Consider the following 26,298-nt stretch of genomic DNA (forward strand, 5'->3'; position numbering starts at 1 on the left):
TATATAATACTAAGGTCCCAGGCTGGCAAAGGACGTAAGCATGTACTGATCATTAAGGCTATGTTTTAGTCATGGATATTTTTAGTAAAGGTCATGGACAGGTAATGGGTAGTAAACAAAAATTCACAGCCCATGACCTGTCCATGACTTTTACTATATACCCCAGACTAAAACTTAGGGGAGGCGAGGGTGGCTCGGGGGGTCACACGGGGAGGCGGGCACCGTGGATGCTTGGGGTGGGGTGTGTGGCCTGAGGGGGGCATGGTTGTGAGGGAGGGATGGCAGGGCTAGGGCAGACTCCCTATCTGACTCCTGGGAAGTGGCGTCCTCCGGCACTTAGCTCCGTGTGCTGCTTCCGCTCCACCCCAAGCCCCGTTTCTGTGCTCCCATTGGCTGGGAACTGCAGCCAATGGGAGCTGCGGGGGTGGTGCCTGCGGGCGGAGGCAGCACATGGAGCTGAGGGAGGGGAGTTCCTGTTGCCCTTCTGGGGAGTCCGTCCCCCCCCCCCGGTAAACACCATTCCACACCCCAGCCCTGAGTCGTCCCCCCCGCCGCCACACCCAAACTCCTGCTGCTGGCGGGGGCCCTGAAACTGCCCCAGCAGTGGCTGGTGTAACTGGCCCAGGAGCTGTCTGAGCTGCTCAGGAGGCTCCTGTGCCATCTGCATGGACTGCTGCAGAAGTCATGGAGATCATGGAATCCGTGACCTCCGTGACAAACACAGAGCCTTACTTATCATTAAGCATATGAGAAGTCCTATTGCAACTTGCACTGATTGGAAAGACCCACCCCTCCCTATGTCCCCCAAGGCTTTTCTGTTGTCCCAGGATCACTGGAATGATGTGTGCTCTGGCCATACCTTCTCCTGTCCCCTGATACTCCCACTGTGGCAGGAGTGAGGTCAGGCAAAGGTGGCAGAGAGGTGGCTATGTTTCTGTACTTTCATGCCACACAGGGATTCCCATATGGAAAGGGAATCCCTACGTAGCTCTTAGGCCAATTTTGTATCCTCTCTTTGCCACCAGAGCAGAGCAAAGGGAACAGGGTAGTGACTGGGGTCCAAACCCAAATTTGCTGATGAAAAGAAGCCTTTCCTTTTTGTTTCTATATTATCTCTTCAGCATTTTTGTCCTCTCCTGCTGTGTGTGGCCACAAAAAATATTAAAATCTTTAATTGTTTTCTCACAGAGTGTATACAAATGAATTTACAGCTGCCATGACCCCGGGAGACAGCCATTTTTCCGTACCTCCTCACAGGTAAGCATAACACAATAAGATTGTTATGTGTTTACACACACACACACACACACACACAATATATATATAATACAGTCCATTATAAACAAAGTGTGGATGCCAAGATCCTTGTTAGATTGTAAGAAATTAATCAGAGCATAAAAGCCTTACCACTGTTCTCTTCTTCCTTCAGCAAACAACCATTGGAATTGTACCATTTGTACCGTGGAGCAGGATTTCCTTGGACATTGCAGTCAATCAAGGCACTCTTCCCTTCCTTGACTGTAATATGATCAACTATGGAGATAATCACAGGTACAGATCCCAAGTTCATGTCAGTGTAATTTAAAATGCTACTAGTCACATCCTCAGCAGCTGTCAAAGCTGCTAACAAGATGAAAAGGTAGGGAAAAAGTGTGGTAGGCAAGAAGTTCAAAAAGTAGTGGTTGTTCAGCATGTTCATCTTTCTTCAGTAGGCTGCTCAGAAGACAGCTGGGATAGGGAATTGTCTGTTGAATGCAGCCTTCTAAGCTGAGCAAATCACAGGAAAGTTTTACCTTGATCCACGAAGATTTACATTTAAGAAAAAAATCCTATAAAATAAATACATTTTAAAAAATAAGACATAAATATTCCATTACAAAAGTTTTTTGAAATAATGAGATACCCATGAATGCATGTGACACACATCATTTTAGTGTCTTGCCTAAATGCTAATGTTATCACCATCCCCATTCTTACTGGAAAAATATGCATACATGTTAAAAATGGCAAGTGTAGGAGGAGGATTCATCACCTGGACATGTAGCAGCAATTTAGCTGTAGCTGCAGTTGCAGTTTTAGTCTGAAGATTCTACATACAAACTAATCCTAAGCAATCATCTAAACTGGAAAAGCAAAAGGCATGTCACATTAATGTTGCCATTATTGGTTCTATCATAAAAACACAAGAACAACCATACTGGGTCAGACCAATGAGCTATCTAGTTCAGTATCCTATCTTCCGACACAACCTAATGCCAGATACTTCAGGGGAAATGAATACAACAGGACAATTATCAAGTGATCCATCCCCTGTTGTCCAGCCCCAGCTTCTGGAAGTCAGAGGTTTAGGGACACCTGGAGCATGGGGTTGTGTCCCTGACCATCTTAGCTAATAGCCAATAGTTCCATAGGTGCTGGAATTAAGGGCACAGGGGGTGCTGCTGCACCGCCTGGCTTGAAGTGGTTTCCATTCTACATAGGGTTTACAGTTTGGTTAAATGGCTCTCAGAATCCCCAGTTTAAAAATGGTTCCAGCACCCCCCCCGTATCCTTACCTAATTCTTTTTTGAACCGTGTTATACTTTTGGCCTCCACAACATACCCTGGCAACAAGTTTCACAAGCTGATTCTGTGTTGTGTGAAAAAGCATTGCCTTATGTTTGTTTTAAATCTGCTGCTTATTTTCATTAGGTGACCCCAAGTTCTTGGGGTAAATAACACTTTCTTATTTGCTTTATTCACAACATTCGTGAGTTTATAGACCTCTATTATAACCCTTCTTAGTTGTCTGTTTTCTGAGCTGAACAGTCCCAGTCTTTTTAATCTCTCCTCACATGGAAGCTGTTCCATATCCCAATCATTTTTGTTTCCTTCTCTGTACCTTTTCCAATTCTAATATATCTTTTTTGAGATGGAGTGATCAGATCTGCATACAGTATTCAAGGCGTGGGTGTACCACAGATTTATATAGTGACATGAAGATATTTTCTGACTTATTATGTATCCCTTTTCTAATGGCTCTTAACATTATGTTTGCTTTTTTGACTGTCACTGCACAATCAGCAGATGTTTTTGGAGAACTATCCACGATGACTCCAAGAAAGTGGCCCCATTGTTTTGTATGTATAGTAAGGGATTATGTTTTCCAGTGTGCATTACTTTGCATTTATCAACACTGAATTCCATCTACCATTTTGTTGCCCAGTCACCCAGTCTTGTAAGATCCTGTAGTAACTCTTCGCAGACAGCTTCTCAGTTTAGCTTTGGGCTAAACTATCTGGAGTAATTCTGTATCATCTGCAAATGTTGACACTGCACTGTTCGCCCAGTTTTCCAGATCCTTTATGAATATGCTGAACAGCTGGACTGGTCCCAATCCACATCCTTGGGAGACCCCACTGTTTATCTCTCTTCATTGTGAAAACTGACAAGTTATTCCTACCCTTTGTTTCCTATCTTTTAACCAGTTATTGATCCATGAGAGAACCTTCCCTTCTATCACGACTGCTTAGTTTGCTTAAGAGCCTTTGGTGAGGGATCTTGTCAAAACCTTTTTGAAAGTCCAAGTACCCTATATTGACTGGATCACCCTTGTTCATGTTTGTTGACAACCTTAAAGAATTCTAAAAGATTAATGAGGTATGACTTCCATTTATAAAAGCCATGTTCACTCTTTCCCAACATATTGTATTTATCTCTGTGTGTGATAATTTTGTTCTTTACTATAGTTTCAATCAATTTGCCTGGTACTGAAGTTAGACTTACTGGCCTGTAATTGCCAGCATTGCCTCTGCAGCCTTTTAAAAAACGTGGTGTTACATTAGCTATCCTCCATTCACCTGGTACAGAGGCTGATTTAACCAATAGGTTACATAACACAGTTACTAGTTCTGCAATTTTATATCTGAGTTCCTTCAGAACTCTTGGGTGAATACCACCTGGTCCTGGTGACTTATTACTGTTTAATTTATCAACTTGTTCCAAAACTGTCTCTATTGCACCTCAATCTGGGACAGTTCCTCACATATGTCACCTAAAAAAATGGTTCAGGTATGGAGATCTTCCCCCTATCCTTTGCAGTGAAAACCAATGTAAAGAACTCATTTCGACTCTCTGCACCTGTCTTGTCCTTCTTGAGTGCTCATTTAGCACCTTGATTGTCCAGTGGCCCCACTGATTGTTTAGCAGATTTCCTGCTTCTGATGTACTTAAAAATATTTTTCCTGCTAGTATGTGTCCTTAGCTCTTCAAATTCTTTCTTGGCCTGCCTTATTATACTTTGACTTCCCAGAGTTTATGCTCCTCTCTATTTTGCTCACTAGGATCTGACTTTCAATTTTTAAAGGATGCCTTTTTGCCTCTAACTGCCTGTTTTACTCTGCTGTTTAGCCATGGTGGCATTTTTTTGGTCCTGTTTTTTTTTTTAATTTGGGGTTTACATTTAGTTTGAGCCTCTAGGTGGCTCAAACTAAATGTAAACCCCAAATTTTAAAAAAAAACCCGACAAAGCCCTGGCTGGGATGATTTAATTGGGGATTGGTCCTGCTTTGAGCAGGGGGTTGGACTAGATGACCTCCTGAGGTCCCTTCCAACCCTGATATTCTATGATTCTATTATGGTGTTTATATGTTTACTATGGTGTTTCCATGCAGTTTGCAGGCATGTCGCTCTTGTGACTGTTCCATTTAATATCTGTTTAATTATCTTCCTCATTTTTGTGTAGTCCCCCTTGTAGTTAAGTGCTGCTCTAGTGGGTTTCTTTGGCATTTTCCCCCCTACAAGGATGTTAAATTTAATTAATTATGGTTGCTATTACCAAGCAGTTCTGCTATATTCACCTCTTGGACGAGATTCTGTGCTCCACTTAGGACTAAATCAAGAATTGTGTTTCTCTTTGTGGGTTCCAGGACAAGCTGTGCTCCAAAAAGCAGGCATTCATGGTGTCTAGAAATTCTCTCTCTGCATCCCTTCCTGAGGTGATGATATACCAAGTCAATATGAGCATAGCTGAAATCCCCTGTTACTATTGTGTTTTCTGCCTTTGCAGCTTTTCTAATCTCCCTGAGTATTTCACAATCACTATCACCATCCTGGTCAGATGGTTGGTAGTGTACTCCTACTGCTATGCTCGTATTGTTCAAGCATGGAATTTCTATCCATAGAGATTCTATAGTACAGTTTGATTCAGTTAAGATTTTTACTTTATTTGACACTGTGCTTTCATTTCATATATAGTGCCACTCCCTCACCAGTGCAACCTACTCTGTCCTTCCTGCGTATTTTGTACCCTCGAGTTACCATGTCCCATTGATAATGCTCATTCCACCAAATTTCCATCATGCCTATTATATCAACAGCCTCATTTAAGTCCAGGTACTCCAATTCACCCATCTTAGTATTTAGACTTCTAGCATTTGTATACAAGCACTTGTACATTTCATCAATATTCACTTGCTTGCCTTTGTGTTTATATTTAAATGGGACTCTTTCAAGTTTGATGGTTCCTCACTAGCTCATACCTGTACTTTACCAACTTCTTTCCTATCCTCTTTACTAGGATATAGACTTTCTTCTTTAATAAATGCATCGTTGAGGGATGTTTCTGTCTGAACCGTATTCTCCCCCATACCTGTCTGCTTTTCCCCAGCACTTAGTTTAAAAATCCTCTACAACTTTTTAAATTTTACATGCCAGCAGTCTGGTTCCATTTTGGTATAGGTAGAACCATCCTTCCTATATTGGTGCCTCTTTTCCCAAAAGATTCCAGTTTCTAACAAACCTAAACCCCTCCTCCCTACATCATTGTCTCATCACACATATAGATCCTGGAGTTCTGCATGTCTTTCTGGTCCTGCATGTGAAATTGGAAGCATTTCAGAGAATGCTACCATTGAGGTACTTGACTTTAATCTCTTACCCAGGAGGCTAAATTTGGCCTCCAGCACCTCTCTCCAACCTTTCCCTATGTCACTGGTACCTACATTTACCAGGAACACCGAATCCTCTCTAGCAGAACATATAAGTCTGTCTAGATGTCTCCTGAGATCCGCCACCTTTGCATATGTGAGGCAATTTACCATGTGGCTCTCCCAGTCATCACAAACTCTGCTATCCAATCCTGCTCTACTGTCATCTGGTTCTTCCTAGTACCTGTGGTTTCCCTCTCCAGGAGGGGTATTTTCAGTGAGAGAGGATACCTTCAACTGCACTTGCATAAACAGTCCTTTTTAAGTCAACAGCTTAAGTAAGGACTACTTACATAAGGGTTGTAGGATCTGGTTTTTATTTCTTTAACACATGCAATTGTGCCTACAGACCATAGCACACATGGTAAAGCATCTTGGATTATTCAGTTTGCTGAGGCTACTGCCATACCTTAAATTTTGTATGAATGGTGGAGTTTATCCAAGCTGGAGGAATATACTTAAAATATAATATTTCAGAAACATATTTAACTTAGTTTTTATTAAGTTAAATTTAAAAAGGGAAAAATATCCACTGGAGATGTAATTCTGGCTATGGCTTCTTTGGGCTAGAAATGGAACTGGGGCACTTGTTTTGGTCATGTACCATTAAGTGTTTGGAATAGAAAGTTTTGCTGACATTCTCATTACACTACCATCCCTTGACCAGCCCTCAAGTACTGTCCTATAAAGTGACTGCAGTTTGTGCAGGTAAGGTGGGGTTTTCAAAAGGACTCAGAAGTGGCCTAACTGTGCTCCCAGTGAAGTGAGTGGGGGTTTTACCATGGACTGATAGGTTTCATAAGATTAGCCATTCAAATTCAGCAAAACTTAGATTGTTAGCAGAAATAAACTATTCTAACTGAGATCTAAATATAGAGAACGGCAAACATCTAATTAATTTCTAAGTCACCATTTTCCCTTGCAAAGCAGTTTGATTTTATTTAAGGATTTTGGTTAACAATGGAAATCACTGTGACAACTAAGCAAGGAAAAAGATGACTGCTGGCAACACTAGGTCAGTTCCATATATTAAGGGAGCAATAAAAGTAAAAAAGGCCTCTTTTTCTCTATTCTAAACTGAATGAATACACATTATTGTCCTTCCCTGGCAATACTCATCTGAGTTTTTTTCCTGTCTCTACAACACAGAACAATTAACTTGGTTACACACAAATTGGCATTATTGTTGTTAGAGTAGAGAAACATTTCCCTCTATTTACCAGGATGGATCATCACTCAAGATTCCAAACTACACTTTTCTGATAGGCTGCATGTACGGTGTAAATATATTGTCAGAACTCAAACTCAGTCAATGAGCTTTTTCCATGTTTTGTCCATAGTCAAATGTATGGTACATAACTTTTTAAAATTAAATAATTTTACCTCTAGTGGTAAGAGCAAGGTCTAGGCGTCAGCCTTATTTTTCATTTTGCAACTGACTTGCTGTGTGACCTTGCATAAGTCATTTAGACCCTCAGTCGCTCATGGGATTTCTGGATTGTACAATGTTAAAACAGTTGAAAGTACCCTTAGAGATGCATTTCAGTTTGAAGTAGATAGAATTAATTCAACCATCTATCAAAAGCTTATCAGGTGATATTCTCAGACCAGACTGGACGAAGACAACAGTAATCTCTGTCTGCTTCTATCTGCAGAGTGCGGAAGATTTCCTGAGGAGTGCTAAATACTTTCCAGGGTGCAAGGGTCAGGCATTTCTGAAAAATCCTAAACAGTGTTATGGATATGGGGCTTGGGCAACAAATGTTTTCAGACACTACAAAAGACACCAAGGTAACTAAACATTGTAGGAAATCCTCTTCTGTCTGTGCCAAAGTGCTATTAGAGAGGAACAAAGAATGGAAACACAAAATAGGTTCTGATTAAGACCCCCACAGCTGCAGATTGAATCTGATCCTCCTGTTGTCACTCAGTTCCAAGTTTCCATTGAGTTCATTAGGCCCAAACCCAGCATCCTGAAATGTTTTCCGACCTCTCCTCAAATCCCAACAGCTGAAGCAGTACACTTTAAGTACACAAATTAATCCCATCCTTTTTATGAGACCCAATAACTGTGATGTGAGCATTTTTGTCACTGAATGGGGAAAAATTATAAATGATTAATTTTTGTCACTGTAAATGTATTTATTTCTGTCTTTGGCATATGAACAGACACATCTGTATAAGCCAATTATTAAATTAATCAGACTTCAAGTCTAAAGAAGTTTATAAAAAAAGTCTACTTGTATGGCCAAATTATCTCCTTCCTGTGGAAAGGGGAAAGAACTCCTTTAGCTGTGCTGTGTTACCTCCTTGGAAGTATTAGTCGGGACAGAGAGAAGATATGATCACCTACTAGCATGGAATCTGAAGATCCATGAGGAATCTCAGCATTCACTCCAGGGCTCTTGGCACACACATGTGCAGCATCTGCCCCTCCACATGCTGTTCTGGGCAACCTTTCTCATAGCAACATGTCTGCCATTGGTCTCCAGTCTGAACTTGTATTCCCCTCAACCCCCCGCCCAAAAGCAGATAGAAACTGAACAGCTAAAAGTAATACTGCAAGAACCAGCATTTAACTTCCTTAGAGAATTCCACTGGAAATTGTGTCATCTGAGAAGAGCATGGCATACATCTCTTCCAGGTGACATGACCACAAACTCTGTTTGGCTGTGAACTGTATACTGTTTATGTGGGGGAGTTTCCCAGAGCATGCTGCACTGCCAGTGTTCCCCAGTCATATATGGCCAATATTTATATGCATTTCCTCTTATCTGCACAATACAGCAGAGAGGAACTATAAGGCTTGTAAATTTTCCTGCTCAGGAATAAACATTGGTCCAAGCTGAGAAGTCTTTCTCTTGTTATTTCAGAGACCGTTGGGGATATCAATTGCATGCAGCTATGTTCTGACGTCATACCCAAAGTGCACAGCTGGTATTTTACCCCTGAAAAAACAAATAAACTGATAGGGGATGAAGAGACTGCACTCAGAAGTACTGAATTTGTGTTCCATCAACTGGTCATTCTGAACAGAGGCACATAAAAGAGGGACATTGATGCATACCTTGTTTTGGTTTACTATGTCTACATTAATTTGTTCTTCTTCTAATAATATGTATCCCTATATCTAGTGCTATGAGGTTATTCAATTCAACAGCAAACAAAAAGAAATCAACTCATTGTATAATGGATAAATGGTGTCCCTTTAGTTTAAGGAACACTAACAGTCCAGAGTTAGTTTGCTTGGTCTGTAAATATGAAGAAAAAGGAAAGAGAACTTTGGTTTCATCCTTGTTCCCATTTGTCCACAGCACAAAAACCACCACCTGACTGGCAGTAATGAGAACAATATTACAAACTCATGGTTAAAGTTAACCCCTGATATTTAAATACTACTTACTGTTTTTTCTCTTCACACCTATTCCTTTTTCTGGTCTTAGAGGCAATATGTTTATACAGGTTTCAGAGTAGCAGCCGTGTTAGTCTGTATTCGCAAAAAGGAGTACTTGTGGCACCTTAGAAACTAACAAATTTATTTGAGCGTAAGCTTTTGTGAGCTACAGCTCACTTCATTGGCATCCGATGAAGTGAGCTGTAGCTCACGAAAGCTTACGCTCAAATAAATTTGTTAGTCTCTAAGGTGCCACAAGTACTCCTTTTCTTTTTATGTTTATACAGTGGACAACTGTCAAAAGCTACTAGGTTTTACTGGAGCAGAAATGCAGACACTGGGACTTATTTATGTCGTTCAGAAAGGTCAAAAGATCACTGGGAGTTCAGAGGCTCATGACTGTGAACTACCCAATAAAAGATTAAACTGTTAGGGCCTAGGCAGGAAGATGTGAATGAACTGTGTTACTATTCAACTGGTAGCAAGTTGTCTGACTTTTGTCATCCTCTTGTTAATAAAGCTATAATCCTAAAAGCAGTGGCCCTAAAAGGGACATGACAGAATCTTCTCAGTCTCTCTGGGATATTTCTTTGCTTGTACCCTCATGACTTTTCTCCTGTTTCCTTCTTTACCGTCTCTAGCTAGTAAGTGTCAGGATGGCAATTGTTGCATGACTAAACTGTTTCCTTAGAGCTTCGGGCACCTTATACCATGACTGGTTTAATGGCTTCCAGCTTGATGCATGTTTCTCTGTCTCTAGAGCTGATTTCAGTTGCCTTTAGAATATTTCAGAACCTTCTCCTCGGGTCCCTGTGAGAACACACATCCTACCATTCTGCCTCTTATACTGTCTCAAGAGAAGTGTTGTATATACTAGGGATGTTCACAGGCAGGTTAGGGCTTTAGGTGCGCTAACAGAGCTGCATGGCTAGCCAAGTGTCTTTAGCCCTGTCATACTCAACCTGTGAGAGGCATAAATATGAGAATTGCCTTAGGGACACCAAAAACAGAGTAGCAAGGGACATGTGAAGTTGTCATAAATATAAAGGGAAGGGTAAACACCTTTAAATCCCTCCTGGCCAGAGGAAAAACCCTTTCACCTGTAAAGGGTTAAGAAGCTGATAGCCTTGCTGGCACCTGACCAAAATGACCGATGAGGAAACAAGATACTTTCAAAACTGGGGGGTGGGTGGGAACAAAGGGTTCTCTCTATCTGTGTGATGCTTTTGCCAGGACCAGAGCAGAAATGCAGGTCAGAACTCCTGTAAAAAGTCAGTAAGCAATCTAGGTAGATATGCATTAGATTCTGTTTTGTTTAAATGGCTGATAAAATAAGTTGTGCTGAATGGAATGTATATTCCTGTTTTTGTATCTTTTTGTAAGCCTAGAGGGATTCTCTATGTTTTGAATCTGATTACCCTGTAAGGTATTTGCCATCCTGATTTTACAGAGGTGATTCTTTTACTTTTTCTTTAATTAAAATTCTTCTTTTAAGAACCTGATTGATTTTCATTGTTCTTAAGATCTAAGGGTTTGGGTCTGTGTTCACCTATGCAAATTGGTGAGGATTTTTATCAAGCCTTCCCCAGGAAAGGGGGTGTAGTGCTTGGGGGGGAGACGTTTCCAAGTGGGCACTTCTCTGTTCTTTGTGTAACACTTTGGTGGTGGCAGCGTTTAACCTAAGCTGGTAAGAATAAGCTTAGGGGGTCTTTCATGCAGGTCCCCACATCTGTACCCTAGAGTTCAGAGTGGGGAAGGAACTTTGACAGAAGTAATGAGGGTTTTGTGTCTAAGCCTTAAGAGCTTCTAGAAATGATACTTGGAGTCAGCATGGCAACTCCTCCCTAGCATTCCTTTATAATTTTGGGTAGTGGTATTCTAGAATGAGGAGACCAATTAATGAGACGGATAAACTGTAAGAGTTTAGTTAGATTGGCTATGGCCTCATCTTGTAAGTTTAAAGAAGGAGAAAGGAGTGAAAGCACCGTTGAGAAGACCTGTTGGAAGACTGGGTAACTGTGGGAATTGCCAGATCTCTAAGTACACAAGGGGTATGTCTACATTAGCAGAGTTTTTGCACTGTACATTTCACCAGTGATAGAGAACCGGTGAAAGTAAAGTGCTGGTTTGTGAGGTTTTTGCACTGTAAGTGTCACCGGGGAACCGGTGAAAGTAAAGCGCTTAATTCCTGAGGCGTCAGAGAGTGTTTACATTAGCAGCACTTCCATTGCAGATGAGAGCAGCGCTCTAGGACAGCTATCCAACAGTGTAGTTCTCTCCGGTTTGACAATGGGCCTTGTGGGAAGGGGGTGTGTGTGTGTGAGTGTGATCGTGGGGCATCCTGGGTCCCTGCACAGCTGCCTCTCCCCAAACACTGATCAGCTCCAGTAGCTCAGCATTGCTCCAAGCAGCGGATCGTTTGCTCTGTGGAGCAGGCATTGTCACCTGGCCAGATAAGTGAGCGCTTGCCAAGAAAACAGGAAGGGGAGTTTCAAAGTTCCCGGGGCTTTACAGGGGGAGGGGTGGATGTCTATTTACCTGGCAGCAGAGCTGCTGGCCAGAGTGGTCACCTAGGCATTGTGGGATACCCTCCAGAGGCTAAAAGCTGTGTAAACAGGAAGAATGTGTCTTCATTTGCACATCACTGCAAAAGCATCACTGGTAAGAGCTATATGCCTCTCATGGAGGTGGTTTTCTTTTTGCGGTGAAACTTCTGAGTTTCACTGCAAAAAGACATTAGCAAGTGTAGACATTTCCATGGTTTTTGCACACAAAAGGGACTTTTTCTGCTTTAAATGGCAAGTGTAGACACGCCCAAGAAGCTATGTGTAAGTGCTGGAATAATAAAAAGAATTTCTCTTTTGTATGTGGTTAGTAGGAATCTAAAGTTGTGCTTTTATCTCATATTGTTTTGGTTTCTCATGTTCAGAAACTCTTCAATTCAATTTAATCTACAAAAGGATAAAGCAGAACTAGTCTAAGAACAAGATTAGAAGACTATATAGTGCAGAGAGGAGATGAGTAAGAGGGAATGTGATTAAAGTATACAAAATATTGAATAGTATAGAGAAAATAGATCAGGCACTCCTATTTACCTTTTCTCATAATGCCAGAACAAGGAAGCGTACATTCAATGAAATTGAAGGCAGCAAATTTAAAACAGATAAAAGGAAATAATGTTTTACACAACACACAATTGGCATGTGCAACTCATTGCCACAAGATAACATTAAAGCCAAGAGCGAAACAAGAGTCAAAACAGACAGGGCATTTATACAGAAAATGACAGTATCTAGTTAAAGCCAGTTGTAATAAGGATTAAAAAAAGAAAGCTTGCCAAAAAAGTATGGAAGGGATACAAAACTTCATACTTCAATGTACATAACTCTCTACTATGGTGACTTTTTGCACCTTCCTCTGAAGCATGTGGTATTGACCACTGACAGAGATGGATTACTAGGTGGGATAGGCTTCAGTAGGGCAATTCAGTATTTGCAAACTAATCTGTTTTTGTTAACTAGGAATGCTGTTTACAAGTAAAGGTATAAAGGAGTCTATAGCTTAAAGACATTACTAAGCTACTTCAGGCAGGAACATGTCCTTTTGTTTGTAAAGTGACAAACAACAATAAATAATGAAAGCAGGCAAAATGGAGAATTCAGAGACGTACACTGGCTCTGAGGAGATAACAAAACTATGTTACAGAGAAGAGTCATATTAATAAAGAAACCTTCCAAGCTGCTTGTTACAGAGAACACTAACACTACAGGAGGTTTTGAGACAAGTTTCTTTTCTTTACCCTTTGTAAAGCTTTCCGTAATCTTTATTTAAAAATTGAGATTCACACTAATAAGTTACAGTTATAAAATGCCAAGCAATAAGATATACAATGTGATGGACATAATTGTCACTCTAAAATGAGTGACATACTTTATGATGAAGTCCTTTGGTTTAAGGAGCACTAGCTGCATATCATATTTTAACACTGAATCAACTAGGAGGAAATTCACAGCCAATAAAGAAAATTCTGCTTTACAGTTAAGCTTATAATATACCTACACAGTTGCAAAGCTGATCAGCAGAATCCCACTCAACAATTGTTCTTCCTATTTGAGGTCCTAATCCTGAAAAGCAATTAAGAATGTGAATAGTCCCATGGACTTCAAGACCCAAGCCAATGGGACCTCTTGTACTTAAAGGAACACAGGTGCTTAAGTGCTTTACTGGATCGGGACCTAAATTTCACCCCACTCCAAACCATCCTCAAGGCCCACAATCCATTCAGTCTAAAATGACTAGATGAAGCTTGCTACTCTGTAATTATCTGTAAGGCTTATTAAGTCCCTCAAGAGTCTCCCCTAGTCCTTGATGACCTAAGGAATTGAGTGTGGATCTCTTGTGCGGCAGTGTAGATGACCTCTGCCAAACATCTGAGCAAAACCCTTGATACACTTCAGTGTAAGTGAAATTGTATCACCAGCATCTATTCCATGTAAAATGGACACCTAGCCAGAAACATTTAGAGAACAAGTTAACTAGAAGGCTTCCTGTCTGCAATTTGTAAGAATATATTTTTTTCACATGGACAGAGCAACTTAATAAACTCCCGGGTTACCAATTAAGGACTCAATAAAAACAGAACGATTTTTTTTTTTTCAGTAGAGAAGCTTACTTCTGCTGAGGGAAAATGACAGCATTTTGATGGACATGTTCCATTAGTGAGTTGTGGGTTATACAGAAAGATCTGCTGTAGAATCAGTAGTGAAGAGGTCTCTTAAGCCCAGAATTTTATGTCCAGTCAATTTGTTAGATGATTAGGTGTATATACTCTTTTTCAAGGTTTCTACTAAAGAGCTCTGATGAATAAATCATCAGGATGTATTTAGCAGTTGTATTTGTTTAGGAGGTCAGGCAGTCTGTGCTTCATGGTTTGGTACACCTATTTAATGGGATCAAGATTACAATATAGGTTTTGTTTAAATAAAATAGTAAAGGCTTTTCAAGACTAATGATATTTCATATAAACATCTTTAAAGTTTTATCATGTCTTCTGAACAACTGAATAGTTTCAGTCTTTCCTATTTTCAGTGCAGTGTATGTAGTTTTCATTAAGAAACAGTATTTTAACTTAAGGCTCCTCTTTCAGTAACAGGAGAATAATGAATTTGTATATAATAACTCCCACCAGCCTTCAGAGGGCCACAGTGATTATATAAAAATATGTAATCTGTGATATGCATGTAATACCACATTTTAATGACTTGCTTTTTACTTATTGACCTCCAGGATAAAGTACAAAGAGGTTAGCACTAACACTGTGATTATGACCACTTCAGAACTGTCAGGGTAGGCTTGCAAGGAATAATTAATGGTAGTTAGGTGTGTTAATGATTGTGATTTAAAAGGAGAATGTCAAGTTAAAAATTATTGGATTTCTTTACCGATTAATTAACAGCATCTTAATCCCTGATCCCAGAGTGGGACCCATGAGGACAGAACTTAATGCTTGTGTGGAGCTAAACTGAAGTCAATGGGGTGTGGTATGGGCACAAGGCTCCAGTTGCATGGCTCTGTGTGCAGGACCTAAGATTATTTAAATTTGAAAGACTTAAATATCTGGTTTACTTTTCACTCATTATGCTCTTTTGTACTCTTTTTATATATTGCATTCAACTCAGCTTGGATAATGAGAACAGAATGATCTGGGCACTTTTGTATATAATCAGTTTCACTTTCTTCTTCCCAAGCGCCAACCATAAGGCTGTCTGCTTTGGGTTGCAAATGTTTAAATCAAAAGTAAAAATATTTTAATTTTTTTAAATAAAGACTTTTCATGAAAAGAAAAACAGTTTGTTAGATCTTGTCTAAACACACAGTTTTTATATCACTTCAACTATATTGGGTTGAAACTGGCATAATTAAAGCAGTACAATCCCCAATCCCCCATTGGTAAAGCTTATCCCAGTAAATTTAAGGAAATAAGATATACTGGGAAAAGGCACCATTTATACCAATATAGCAGTGTCCTCACTAATTGCTGAAATGATTTAATAAATTAATTTCTTTTTAAATTACATCCCTAACCAAAATAGTTAAACTGTACAAAAACTGTGTTTGGACTACAATCCCTTAATTACTTTAGCTACTGTTATTTTGAATTTACACACACGACATTTTACCGAAAAAACTAAAATTGTTTTAATTCACACCTTTTGTTATTTCGATGCAAGTCTGTGTGTAGACCAGCTCTAAGAGAAAATGACGGACTCCTTTTTGCCGGCTTGCAGTAGGGAAAGACGTTTCATTTGTATCCTCCCTGTTCAGCCTTCCCATTCGATATGCATTGTGATGCCCTGCACTTGACCATGAGTGATTTAATTAAATTATGGTAATTGGTGGGAAGTAATAGTATCCCTATTGTTTGGCAGTGGCATTTCTAAGACATGCCTGTACATGGATAGGAAATCACTGTACAAACGAAATGCAGGAATTTTCAGTTTAAAGCACTAAATAATGCAATTAGGATTGCACTCAATGACAAGACATATACTTAGTCACACACTGGCCCTAAGCTGGAACCTGTTTTGCCCTGGCAAAAAAGGATCCAATGGGAGGTATTTAGGGCCAGGTCTACGTTACAAACTTTTGCTGGTATAGCTATGTCAGTTAAGGGTGTGATCTCTGACAGACACCACCAATGTACACAGAGTTAAATCAGCAAAACTGGTATAGTTTATTTCGCTTGGGTGCGGGGGAACTGGAATAAGCTATACTGGGAAAAGTGAAGTTTTGCTGGCATTAGCTGTGTCCACACTAGGAGTGCTTTGCAGGCATACTACACTGGTCTGGCTATGGTGGCAAAGTACTTCTACTATAGATCTGGCCTGAGTCTTCACATTCTAAACTGTATGGCCTAGGTAGTTACAGAAATGGAGAAGAGCTTCTACATTGTAATGATGAGAGAGTTTGGAAAGAGGGTATAACATGGTACCCCTTGAAAGCAGATAAAAATCATTTTTGTCTTGAATTGTAAATAGCACCAACTATGGTTTGAGTTTCTTTTCCTGAACTGTGCTACAGTGTTGGCTGTTAGCAGGACTGCAGCACAACTAGGGAACATGGTAAAAACAGTTTGGTTCCGTCTGCTAACTAAGACTGAATCATATTTCAGTTTTGTGGGACAACTAACACATTTTAACTCTGTCCCCAAACTCTGCAGTTGTTATAGTACAGAATGGGCCTTTCTCAGATTGTTAAAGTGGGAAATTGTGCAATATGGGGTTTTGCAGGGTTTCACAGGCATGCAATGAATAGCTACTGTCTTTTCCCACTGGTATTTTATTTCATTGAATTGTGTTTTAATTCTATTCAACTCAAACTGCAAGCTCTTCAGTGATTCCATGCACATCTATAAGTATACAACTAAAAGCAGAAGAAAGATTAAGCACCTGTCCCCATTTCCCCCCTGGTGGATGGTTTGCTCTTTGGAAGACCTTTATTTATATTTGTTTTATTGTGAGCTGTTTAAACTTATGAATATTTTATGGCATTGTGGTGGTTATAAAATGGTGGAAGAAAAGCTGCAGCTTTTCTTCCACCAATAAATCAGTATTGATATATAGTACTTTAAGCTAAAATGCTTATATATATTATCCCTTGCACAAACACAAACAAACATGCTTTTGCTGTCTGAACACAACAAACCAAACAAAAGATGCAAACCCTTCAAACATGATTTCTATTTAAACGAGTCAAAATACAGCAGACCTCTAGTCTACCCTGTTGCAATGAGCAGGATGACTGTTCTAAAATGTATAGTTTTAGAAAACTAAAAACGTATACTAGATTTTTTTTATTTTAAAAAACATTTCAGTTCAAAAATACTTTCCCACTGTGAACTAACATTTCAGTTTTTCCACAAAATGTATCATAAAAGAGGTGTCCCTTGGTCTAGAAGGACCATTTGGAAATGAAAACAATGTCAAGTAAATTGCTATCAGAGAGACCTATTTGAAAAGCTGCAACTTAGTGACTGAAAGAGGCATCAATGTTGTCAGATTGTTAGAAACTTTTATTCCTTTGTACAAAAGTCTGATCTGTGCAAATGAACTAAAAATATGACTGCTCAGTGATTCTTTGTTATTTACAATTGACTGTCCTGTTATACTGCTTATATTGTACTGCTAAAGTAACATCGTATGATGGCATTTTCAGACTGCTCCAAAGTTGAAGACTGTAAGAATGTTGTCTCTCTAAGGCACTCATGGAATTCAGACAGGTATCACATGAGACTATAGTACTGATCAAAACTTTTAATTAATGCAAAAGACAATCATGCTGCCTTTACTTTAGATTAAAATAGCCCAATAAAAAAAACTTCCTTAAAAGGTCTATTTTATTTAAAGGTGCTACTTGCTGAATTAATACCCCCCTTCCTCCTCTCCAGAGGAGTATAATAATGTGTCACAAATCTACTGTCCAACCTCATACTCCCCAAAATAAAAAATTCCAAGTTAAACAGGGAACACTGGAGTTCAAGGTTCCAGAGAGAAAAGGAGTACACATTCTTAGAAGCACCAAAAGTAGATACTATGATGATGGGTGCATTAAGAATGCCTAATATTTGATTGATCTCTTGGGTTTCCCTACTGCATAAAGCAGTGCTTTAAGAACTGGCATTCATTATGGTTAGGATTATTTAGTAATCTTTCCAACTGGATTATTGCACCTTCCTCTGAAGCATCTGGCACTGACTACCCTCAGAGACAGGATCCTGGATTTGATTGACTGCTGGTCTGATATGACAATTTGTATGTTACTATGGGTGACAATGAGGTCTGGGTTAAAGCAATCCAATTCTTAGGCACACTCCCACGCAGTGCCCTGGCAGCCCCCATCCTTTTGGGAGTCATGATTTTTGAATAATTGGGATCAGCAATACTGCAAATCAAAAACAGCAACAGGCAGGACTGCTGCAGATCCCAGTCAGAGTAATGAACTCAGGGAACAGAGCACCACAGTGAAATGTTCAAAACTAAGGCTGAATCTCACCAAATACAGAATCAGTGACCACAAACTGGAGATGGAAATTGGGAGGAACAAAGCACAGTCTAAACCTAGAAAAAGGCATTGCTCAAAAGGCAACTGTGCAGTCAATGTTGCAGAGTACAGCTTGAGACAGATAGAGATTTTCTGTTCCAGGGACCCAAATACAAGGAAGTGAGACAAATATTTCCTCCAATAATCTGAAATCATAACAGACATCTCATCCAAAAGTGATGAGGAAAAGGTGCCTGATCCTGGCAGAGAGAGATGACAGAGATGGCATTGTACTATGTATCTATTTACCATAGGATCAGCAATGGTTAGCAATGGCAAATGGACAAAGGCAATCAACCCCCAAACACAGTGTATAACCCCCTCCTGGGTAGGCTGTACCTGAGGAATCCTTTACCTATACTCTGGCAGCACTTGTAGAGCTTGTCATGCAAATAAACCCTGAAGACAATAGAATTGTAAGATTCTTCCCCTGGCAGGGAGGTCTTTTGGGGGTGGTATCAGTGGAATCCCCTCCCCCCTCAAACCCTCTACAGATGTGGTCGCTCAGGGACCACAACTATTTCTGATCTTCAAGCTGGTGGGACTCCTGAAGAGATGGCTCAGATTCCGCCTTCCAGCACAGAGGGCCCCCCTTTCCCCAACCTGCCCAGAGTATCAGCAGCAGCAGGTGGGAGCTCCCTACCCAACCTATGAGGAAAATCAACAGCAGGTCATGGTCACACTTCCCTGACTGGCCGTCTGTTCCACCGCTGCTCCCTACAGCTGGGGTCCAGCGGCTAATCCGACCCTGACGCCAAAACAGCCCACCAATGCGCTGCAGGAAGCTACAAGTTATAAGAATAAATCCAACCTCCAGCACGATGCCTATCTCCCAGGTGAGCCAACCCTCCTCTTCGCCACTTAGCCTTTCAGTGCGATCGCCCGGGCCCGAGATCTCTGCTCCCCACGATGCTCTCCTACTTCAGTGCTGCGCCTCGGGTTGCCACGGAGCCTTTTGCCTTCACCGCGCTGGAACACAGAGAAGAAACCGAACCGAAGCCCGATAGAAATGCTCACAGCGGTGGCTCCGCCGCTGCGGCTGTAACCCGTGCTCCCTACGTCGCGTGCTGCAAGCAACCCGGGCTGCGCTCGATGGAGCGACACGGCGGCGGCGTCCGGACGTTCGGTTGTGGAACGCTGGGGTGCCGCAACATTCCAAGCGCGACCCCAGAAGACAGCAGCACCGCCGGCTCCTTCTGACTCTGCGGAACGGCAGCCAGCGCTCTCCAGACTTCGGCCCGCAAAAGTAGGTCAGCGCTGCACTGAGCATGCTCGAGCTAGAGCCAGGCTGCTGTGAAAATTCATTGAGCTGCCCAAGGTTGATGCAGCTTCTTTTCCTTCCCTTCTCCACGCTGAAGGTCACCAGACGGAGTGGAATGGAGCCTCCAGAGATTAAGGGATCCCACCTAGCTGGGAACTGGGGAAATACAGTTTGACAGGTTCTCCTCTGGCAACAGGCGATGACAGCGGATTCTGCACATCATTAGTTGATTTAAGAGAATCAAAATAATAAACACTTAATACTAATGATTTTACGAATGATCGAAGATTTTTTAGTTATATTGAAACCTTTGCACCTTCAAACCCCGGCCCCGTACATCCTAGATATTTTGCTGACGTCTAAAACGTTGATTAAAATAATTTTTATTCTGACTATCCCTGAGCCAAAAAGTGCCCTCAGTGGAATTTGAAGCACTAGAGAAGATTTAGCATTATAGGACTTCTTGTGTCTACCTTTAACATCCATCTTGAGCAAATAAGTGCTTTTCTTAATCAAGATCGTTTGTTATCTGGAATAAATTCTTCTATTTTGTAACTCTGCTACAGAACAATACAGATTGATGTAAATTGCATTTATGGCACTACATCTCTTTTCAATTATCTTGTCAGACTAAAAGAACTGAAGTAAAGATAATTTCATTTAATAGTGTAGGGCAAAATGGTGTGGTTTAGAAATGGAAAAGTTCAGAACATTGCTTTTAGTTGCATATCAGTTCTCTGCTAGCTGTATATATTACTCAGTAGCAATCCTTTTCCTAGCACTGATCATATTGTCTGCTGCAAACTAAGACTAGCATTTGATATTAGTCTAGCATTTTATATTTACTGTAGTGAGTATACTTTACTTCTCCAGCAGTGCTTGTTTAATCACAAGAAGCCTTTTCATTAGTGTAAGCAGAGAACTTTGGTATTACCATTAGTTATATTTAGGCACTGTAATCACGGCAAGCCCTAGACCAAATGGTGCCACAGGCGTGGAGCGTCTTTGGTACTTCCAACCTCCATTTGTTAAACTTTTGAATACCTTACAGCACTCTGAGTCCAGCGCCCCCCAAGCCTGGCACCCAGGCAGTTGTATGGGTTGTCTGCCTCTAAATCGGGCCTGATCGTGGCAGTTTTGTAATAATCTTTTTAGAAAATAAAGATAAAATTGTATTTTTCACCTAATTATAGTCTCTGCAATCACTAGGTGGAGTGGACCACAGGTGCAGCAAAGTATTACTGTACTTACAAACATTACACTATAGCTGTGGTTTTCAACCTCTGGTCTACGGATCTCTGGGGGTACGCAGACTTTAACAGTCTGCAAAAGGTTGTTTTCAACCTGTTGTCCGTGAACCCCTGGGGGTCCACTGACTATGTCTAAGATTTCCAAAGGGATCTTGGAAAATAAAAAAAAGGTTGAAAACCACTGCACTGTAGGCTGACAACAAAGACCAGGAAGAAAACAATAGATTTTTTTCAAACACTATTTAGTACAATAGCCATGTTTGAAAGTTTAGTGATCAAAACAAATGCATGGGACAATAGATTGATACATTTAAAGTAAAATGACAGGAAGTGTTTGATCATGAAAAATACCTTTTTAGAGAGAGAGAGATTATACTGTACTTAAGTATCTTAACTTTTTAAAGATTCTCTATTCCCATCGAAGAACATTTAAAGATATATACTATTGCACATGAGTGACAAAGAGAAAACAATTGACTTCCTTTCTTATAATATGTGCATTAAGCTTCATTAGAATATATATGGGCCCAATCCTGTTTCTATTGATGTCAATAGGAGTTTTACCATTGTCTTAAATGGATTGGGCCCTACGTGTATAAACAAAGTTATTTTTTTATTATCTGAAACCTAAAACAAATACTATATAATTCAGTTATTCTGTCATCATATGGGAATATTGTGACTGCCATATCAAATCAGATGATTGGTCCATGTATCTTTGAACCTGTGCATGATTATCAGCTCTGGATAATTTAATATGGAATAGAAATGTTCTTTCCAATGTCTGGCTTGTTCTTCACACATTTTCAACATCTAGAAGAAGGACCAACAACACCCGACAACATTAAGGCAGGTTTCAAAAGCCTCAAAGAGGGGAAAGCTCCTGATGGTGACAGAATTCAATGAGAAGTACTAAAAATGGGAAGCAAAATTCTGACTGATCAGCTAACAAAACTCTAATGAAATATGGGTGAAAGAACCAGTGCCACAAGACTGGAAAGATGGTATCATTGTGGCATTGCCAAAAAAAGATGATTTTATTCAGTACACAAACTGGAGTGGTATTGTACTGCTGTCAATCCTGGGCAAAGTATTGGCTACTGTTATGCTGAATAGAATGAAGAAGGCAGTGGATGCAATATTACAAGAACTGGCTGTGTTCATGTTATGAACAGATGTTCACTCATTTGACAGATCATTGAAAAAGCTACGGCTTGGCTAAAACCAATCTTAATTAACTTTATCGACTTTAAGAAAGAGTTCAATAGTGTCCACAGCGAGACCCTGTAGAATATTGCTAGAAGTATGGATACCAGACAAAGTGATCCATGTAATAAGGAATTTATATGCTGGAAGTAGATGCGCAATATGATTGGATACAGGCCTGGGTAAGTGGTCCAATATTATGCCTGGAATTAGACAAGGGTGTGTATTATCACTAATCCTCTGTGCATTAGCAAGAGACTGGGTGATGAAACAGGCAACAGAAGGCATTGTGGATGGTGTAAAATGTGTTAGCCGAGATGAGTTACACAATCTTGACTTTGCTGACGACATAGCTCTCCTAAGTATGACATGGAATGGAATGATTGTCCTTACCTCAGAAGTAGAACAGGAAACAGCAAAAAATTGGATTGAAAGTAAATGTAAAGAAAACCAAGATTATGAAGATAGGAAGCTGGAGAACAGGTGAAAAGGTGTACGTGGATGGGAAAAATTAAACAGGTAGAAGTGTTCTGCTATCTGGGGAGTAGGATGACATTTGAAGGTGGGTGTGATAAAAATTTTCATATGAGATTAGGCAAAGCAAACACCACTTTTGGAAGGAAGAACAACCTGTGGTCGAATGGAGGTTTCCAAACCAAACTAAAGATCAGATTATTCCATGTGATTGTACTGAGTATGCTATTGTATGGAGCGGAGATATGGCTGATGACAGTGACTAACACAACGAGATTGGAAGCTGCCCATCACAAATAGCTGAGGAACATACTTCACATTTCATAGAATCATAGAAATGTTGGGTTGGAAAGGACTCCTCAAGAAGCCATTAAGAAATTGAGAATTTCATGGAAAGACAAAATAACAAATGTGAAAGTAAGGGAGCTGACAGAGCAGGACGTGTTAGAAAATATCATCAAAGAAAGAAGGCTCAGGTGATCAGGACATGTACACCATATGGAGATAGGAGACATGCTAAGCAAGCATTGATTTAGGTAGCTGAGAGAGGAAAGAGAAACAGAGGAAGGTCAAGGAAGAACTGGTACAAGACAGTGACAGAGGACATTGAATGCTCTGGCATTCAATAGGGAAGAAGTACTACAACTAGTGAGTGACCATAATCAGGGGAGAGTCTGGATTGCCTCATGTGTCAGTGGCATAAGCAGAACTCAGATCTAAGATAAGGGTCCGTATATCCCGTTGAGTAGTATCCTGCTTTCATAGAAAGGTGAGGACTTTTGATACAGCATGTAGGCTCTAGAGCAGAAATTGACTAAGTGTCCCATTGTTCCCATTGAGGAAAATGGGAATCTGCTCAGGTGCAGATACCTATCTATGCACAGAACAAAAGAAGTATCATACTGGAGAAGACAAGTCCATCTAGTCCAGAATACTGGTTATTACAGTGTCCAGTACCACATGCTTCTGTGGTATGTGCATCACCCCCAGAAGATAATTGGAATAACCTGCCATAAGGAGAAATTACTTGCTCTGTCAAATAGCGGTAGGCTCATGCCCTGAAGCATGAGGACTACATTTTTTTTAACCTTTCTAAAATAACTGTGGATATTATTATTCATTTAAACATGTAAACCTTTTTTGAATCCTATTAAGCTCCGGCCTCAACGATATCTTGGGCAATGACCACTATAGCATTATGTGATATGTAATTAAAAACAATTTCCTTTTGTCAGCTTTAAATTTGTTGCCTTTTAATTTCTCTGAATGTTCCCATCTTCTTGTATTATGCAAAACCATGCATTAAGAGCTCCCAGTTTATCTTTATATACCATTCATTATTTTGTATACCTCTATCATCGCCTTTCAAAAGCAAATAGTTCATTTTTTTCAGTCCCTCTTTGTATGGAAGGCTTTTCACGCTGTAATCCATTCTCATCACCCATCTCTGTGGAGAAAATTCCTTTCTGATCCTCATACCTTAAGTGATCAGTAAGTGAAGCAAGAGATTTGATTATGCTTATTATACCCTTAGCGTACCTAACTACAAATATTATTAATAACAAAATTATCCAATTGCTTTTAAAATCCAATATTATTTGTCTTGCTTATTTCTTTTGGAACAGTGAATTCCACAGGTTGACTAAAAACTGTGTAAAGTTAAGGATATTTATTTTTTCGTTTAAAATGTTTTTGTACTATATGACACAATGAAAAGGCCCATCTTCAAAGATGTTATCTAGTGGTGCCAAACCTTGTAAGGCAGGAGGAAACAAAATATCTTTGTGGGGAGGAACATACATTTTGAAGGAAAAAACAAAAATCCAACCTTGAACTGGATTTCAAACTTGTTTCCACTGTCCCAGGTTTGGTGTAGCTTAATGCAATGCCTGCCACTAGTTTAGCACTTGCCACTTGAAAGCCAGGCTGGACAAAACTCCAAATAAAACATCAAAAGAGGGCCTGTGGTTAACAAGGGGATTGAGACTTCCTGGACTACACGGATGTGTGAAGAAAGGATCTGGAAGGCACAACAAGGCTGCTGTGAGGACCACACCCCACAAATGATTATAAAGTGTTTATTGTGCTCAACTTGACCCCTTTCCTGTAACTTGGGGCCTCTTTTGAGCATTTTTTTTAGTGTTATACTAGATATGTATTTTTCTGTTTATATTTCATTTTATGATTTTTTCTGTATTTTTTTCTGTGACTCCCATAAACTTTGCTCTTCTGTTATGTACCTGGGATTGGAGTTGCAGATTGCCTATTCGGTACCTTGGAGTAAAGGAACCTGTAGTCTGATCTGATAGGCAGCAGAGCCAGGAATAGAGGACTGCAGTACCTGGTCAAGGCCTAACTGAGCCTCCATTGTCTTCCCCATGAAATACCAGATAGTAACTAGAACGGACTAATGTGAGCCTGGGGTGAGCCCAAAGAGTCACTGTGTTTGGCTGACGTTGCCATTCAGCCAAACACAGGGAAACCCTTTAAGTCTTTTCCTTTCCAGGGCAAATAATCCTATTTTTTTCAATCATCTTTGTATGAAACACTGGCTATTCTTCTAACCATTTTTCCTGCCCTTCTCTGGCCTCTTATTTCACCAGCTGAGTAAGCTGATATCCTGCCATAAAAATAAATCCATGTAGATAATTAGCTTTTGAAACAGTGATGTTTACCAATCACTGCATGAACTAAATATCAGACATTATACCACCATGGAAACAACCTGCTATTGTATGTCATGAATGTAAAATAATATGAGGCACAGAGTACAGAACTGCACATGAATGAGAGAGACACAGGGCACGCTGCATGACCTACAACAGGATTCAGTATTTGTGTAATCAGGGAGAATTGGCCAAATTATTCATGAGTCTCAGGGAGGCAGAGATGAAATATGTGGTCTATGGCCAAATAAAATAATATTTTTCTTGTGGAAAAGTCAAGATTATGATTATCATGTTATTTTAAACTTTATTCATACAGTGATCATTTTAGGAACATCACATAATTTGTGGTCTTGCAATTTATTTGTAAAAGGATTTATTTATTTGTAAAATTTATTTATAAAAAAATTATTTGTAAAAACTGGCTTTTTGATCTTGCAAAACAACAGTTATTATGATTTCTATCCCGGGCTTTTTATAAAGAGGAGTGCTTTTTAAAAATAATTTAAACTGATAGATAATTTGTCAATAAGATGGTTAAAGCAGGAGGAAAACTTCCAAAGGAATAAAACTAGTCACATTTTAATAATAAAGATTTACTCTTGAGGAAGTTGCATGATTTGTGTGAGTCTAATATTAGAAAGCTAATCCAAAGCTATATTCTCTAGTGTCATACCACACTTGTCAGGAAGCTGATATATTATTTGGATTCATATTAGCAGCTGTAAATAGGAAACAGAGCCTAGGACTTGACCTTTAAGTCAGTGGTATCTCTAGGGATAAAGAGCCTGTTTTATACCTAATCAACAACTGGATGTCACCAGTGCATGGCCATAACACAGTGGGTGCAGAATTTATCCTGAAGCAAAAAATGTGATTGCCTACGTCTTGTTAATTGTTTCAGAAGTCCAGTTTAACGTGGTTGTGTGTATTTCTCAAGAGAGTTACATGGAAGAGGGAAAACACCCTCTGTTAAAAAAAA

General features: G+C 40.0%; 1 protein-coding gene and 1 long non-coding RNA gene across 2 annotated transcripts in view; one reads left to right on the plus strand and one right to left on the minus strand.

The window, feature by feature from the left end:
- The window catches only part of MFAP3L (microfibril associated protein 3 like), a 33,314-nt gene extending 11,985 nt beyond the window's left edge, over positions 1–21,329 (minus strand). The window contains exons 1-2 of the mRNA XM_084625948.1: positions 19,271–21,329; positions 1,408–1,829 (exon numbers count right to left, since the gene is read on the minus strand). Of these exons, the coding sequence (XP_084482074.1) occupies positions 1,408–1,699 (292 nt within the window). The 5' untranslated portion in view covers positions 1,700–1,829; positions 19,271–21,329. The remainder of the gene's footprint in view (positions 1–1,407; positions 1,830–19,270) is intronic.
- LOC311519452 lies at positions 1,189–9,038 on the plus strand. The gene is made up of 4 exons (XR_014711282.1): positions 1,189–1,257; positions 1,430–1,551; positions 7,622–7,757; positions 8,840–9,038. It is a non-coding gene; the product is annotated as an uncharacterized lncRNA (long non-coding RNA).
- Positions 21,330–26,298: the final 4,969 nt, after the last annotated feature.

The sequence above is a fragment of the Lepidochelys olivacea genome (assembly GCF_965140295.1).
Source record: "Lepidochelys olivacea isolate rLepOli2 genome assembly, chromosome: 4".
In the NCBI taxonomy this organism is placed as follows: Eukaryota; Metazoa; Chordata; order Testudines; family Cheloniidae; genus Lepidochelys; species Lepidochelys olivacea.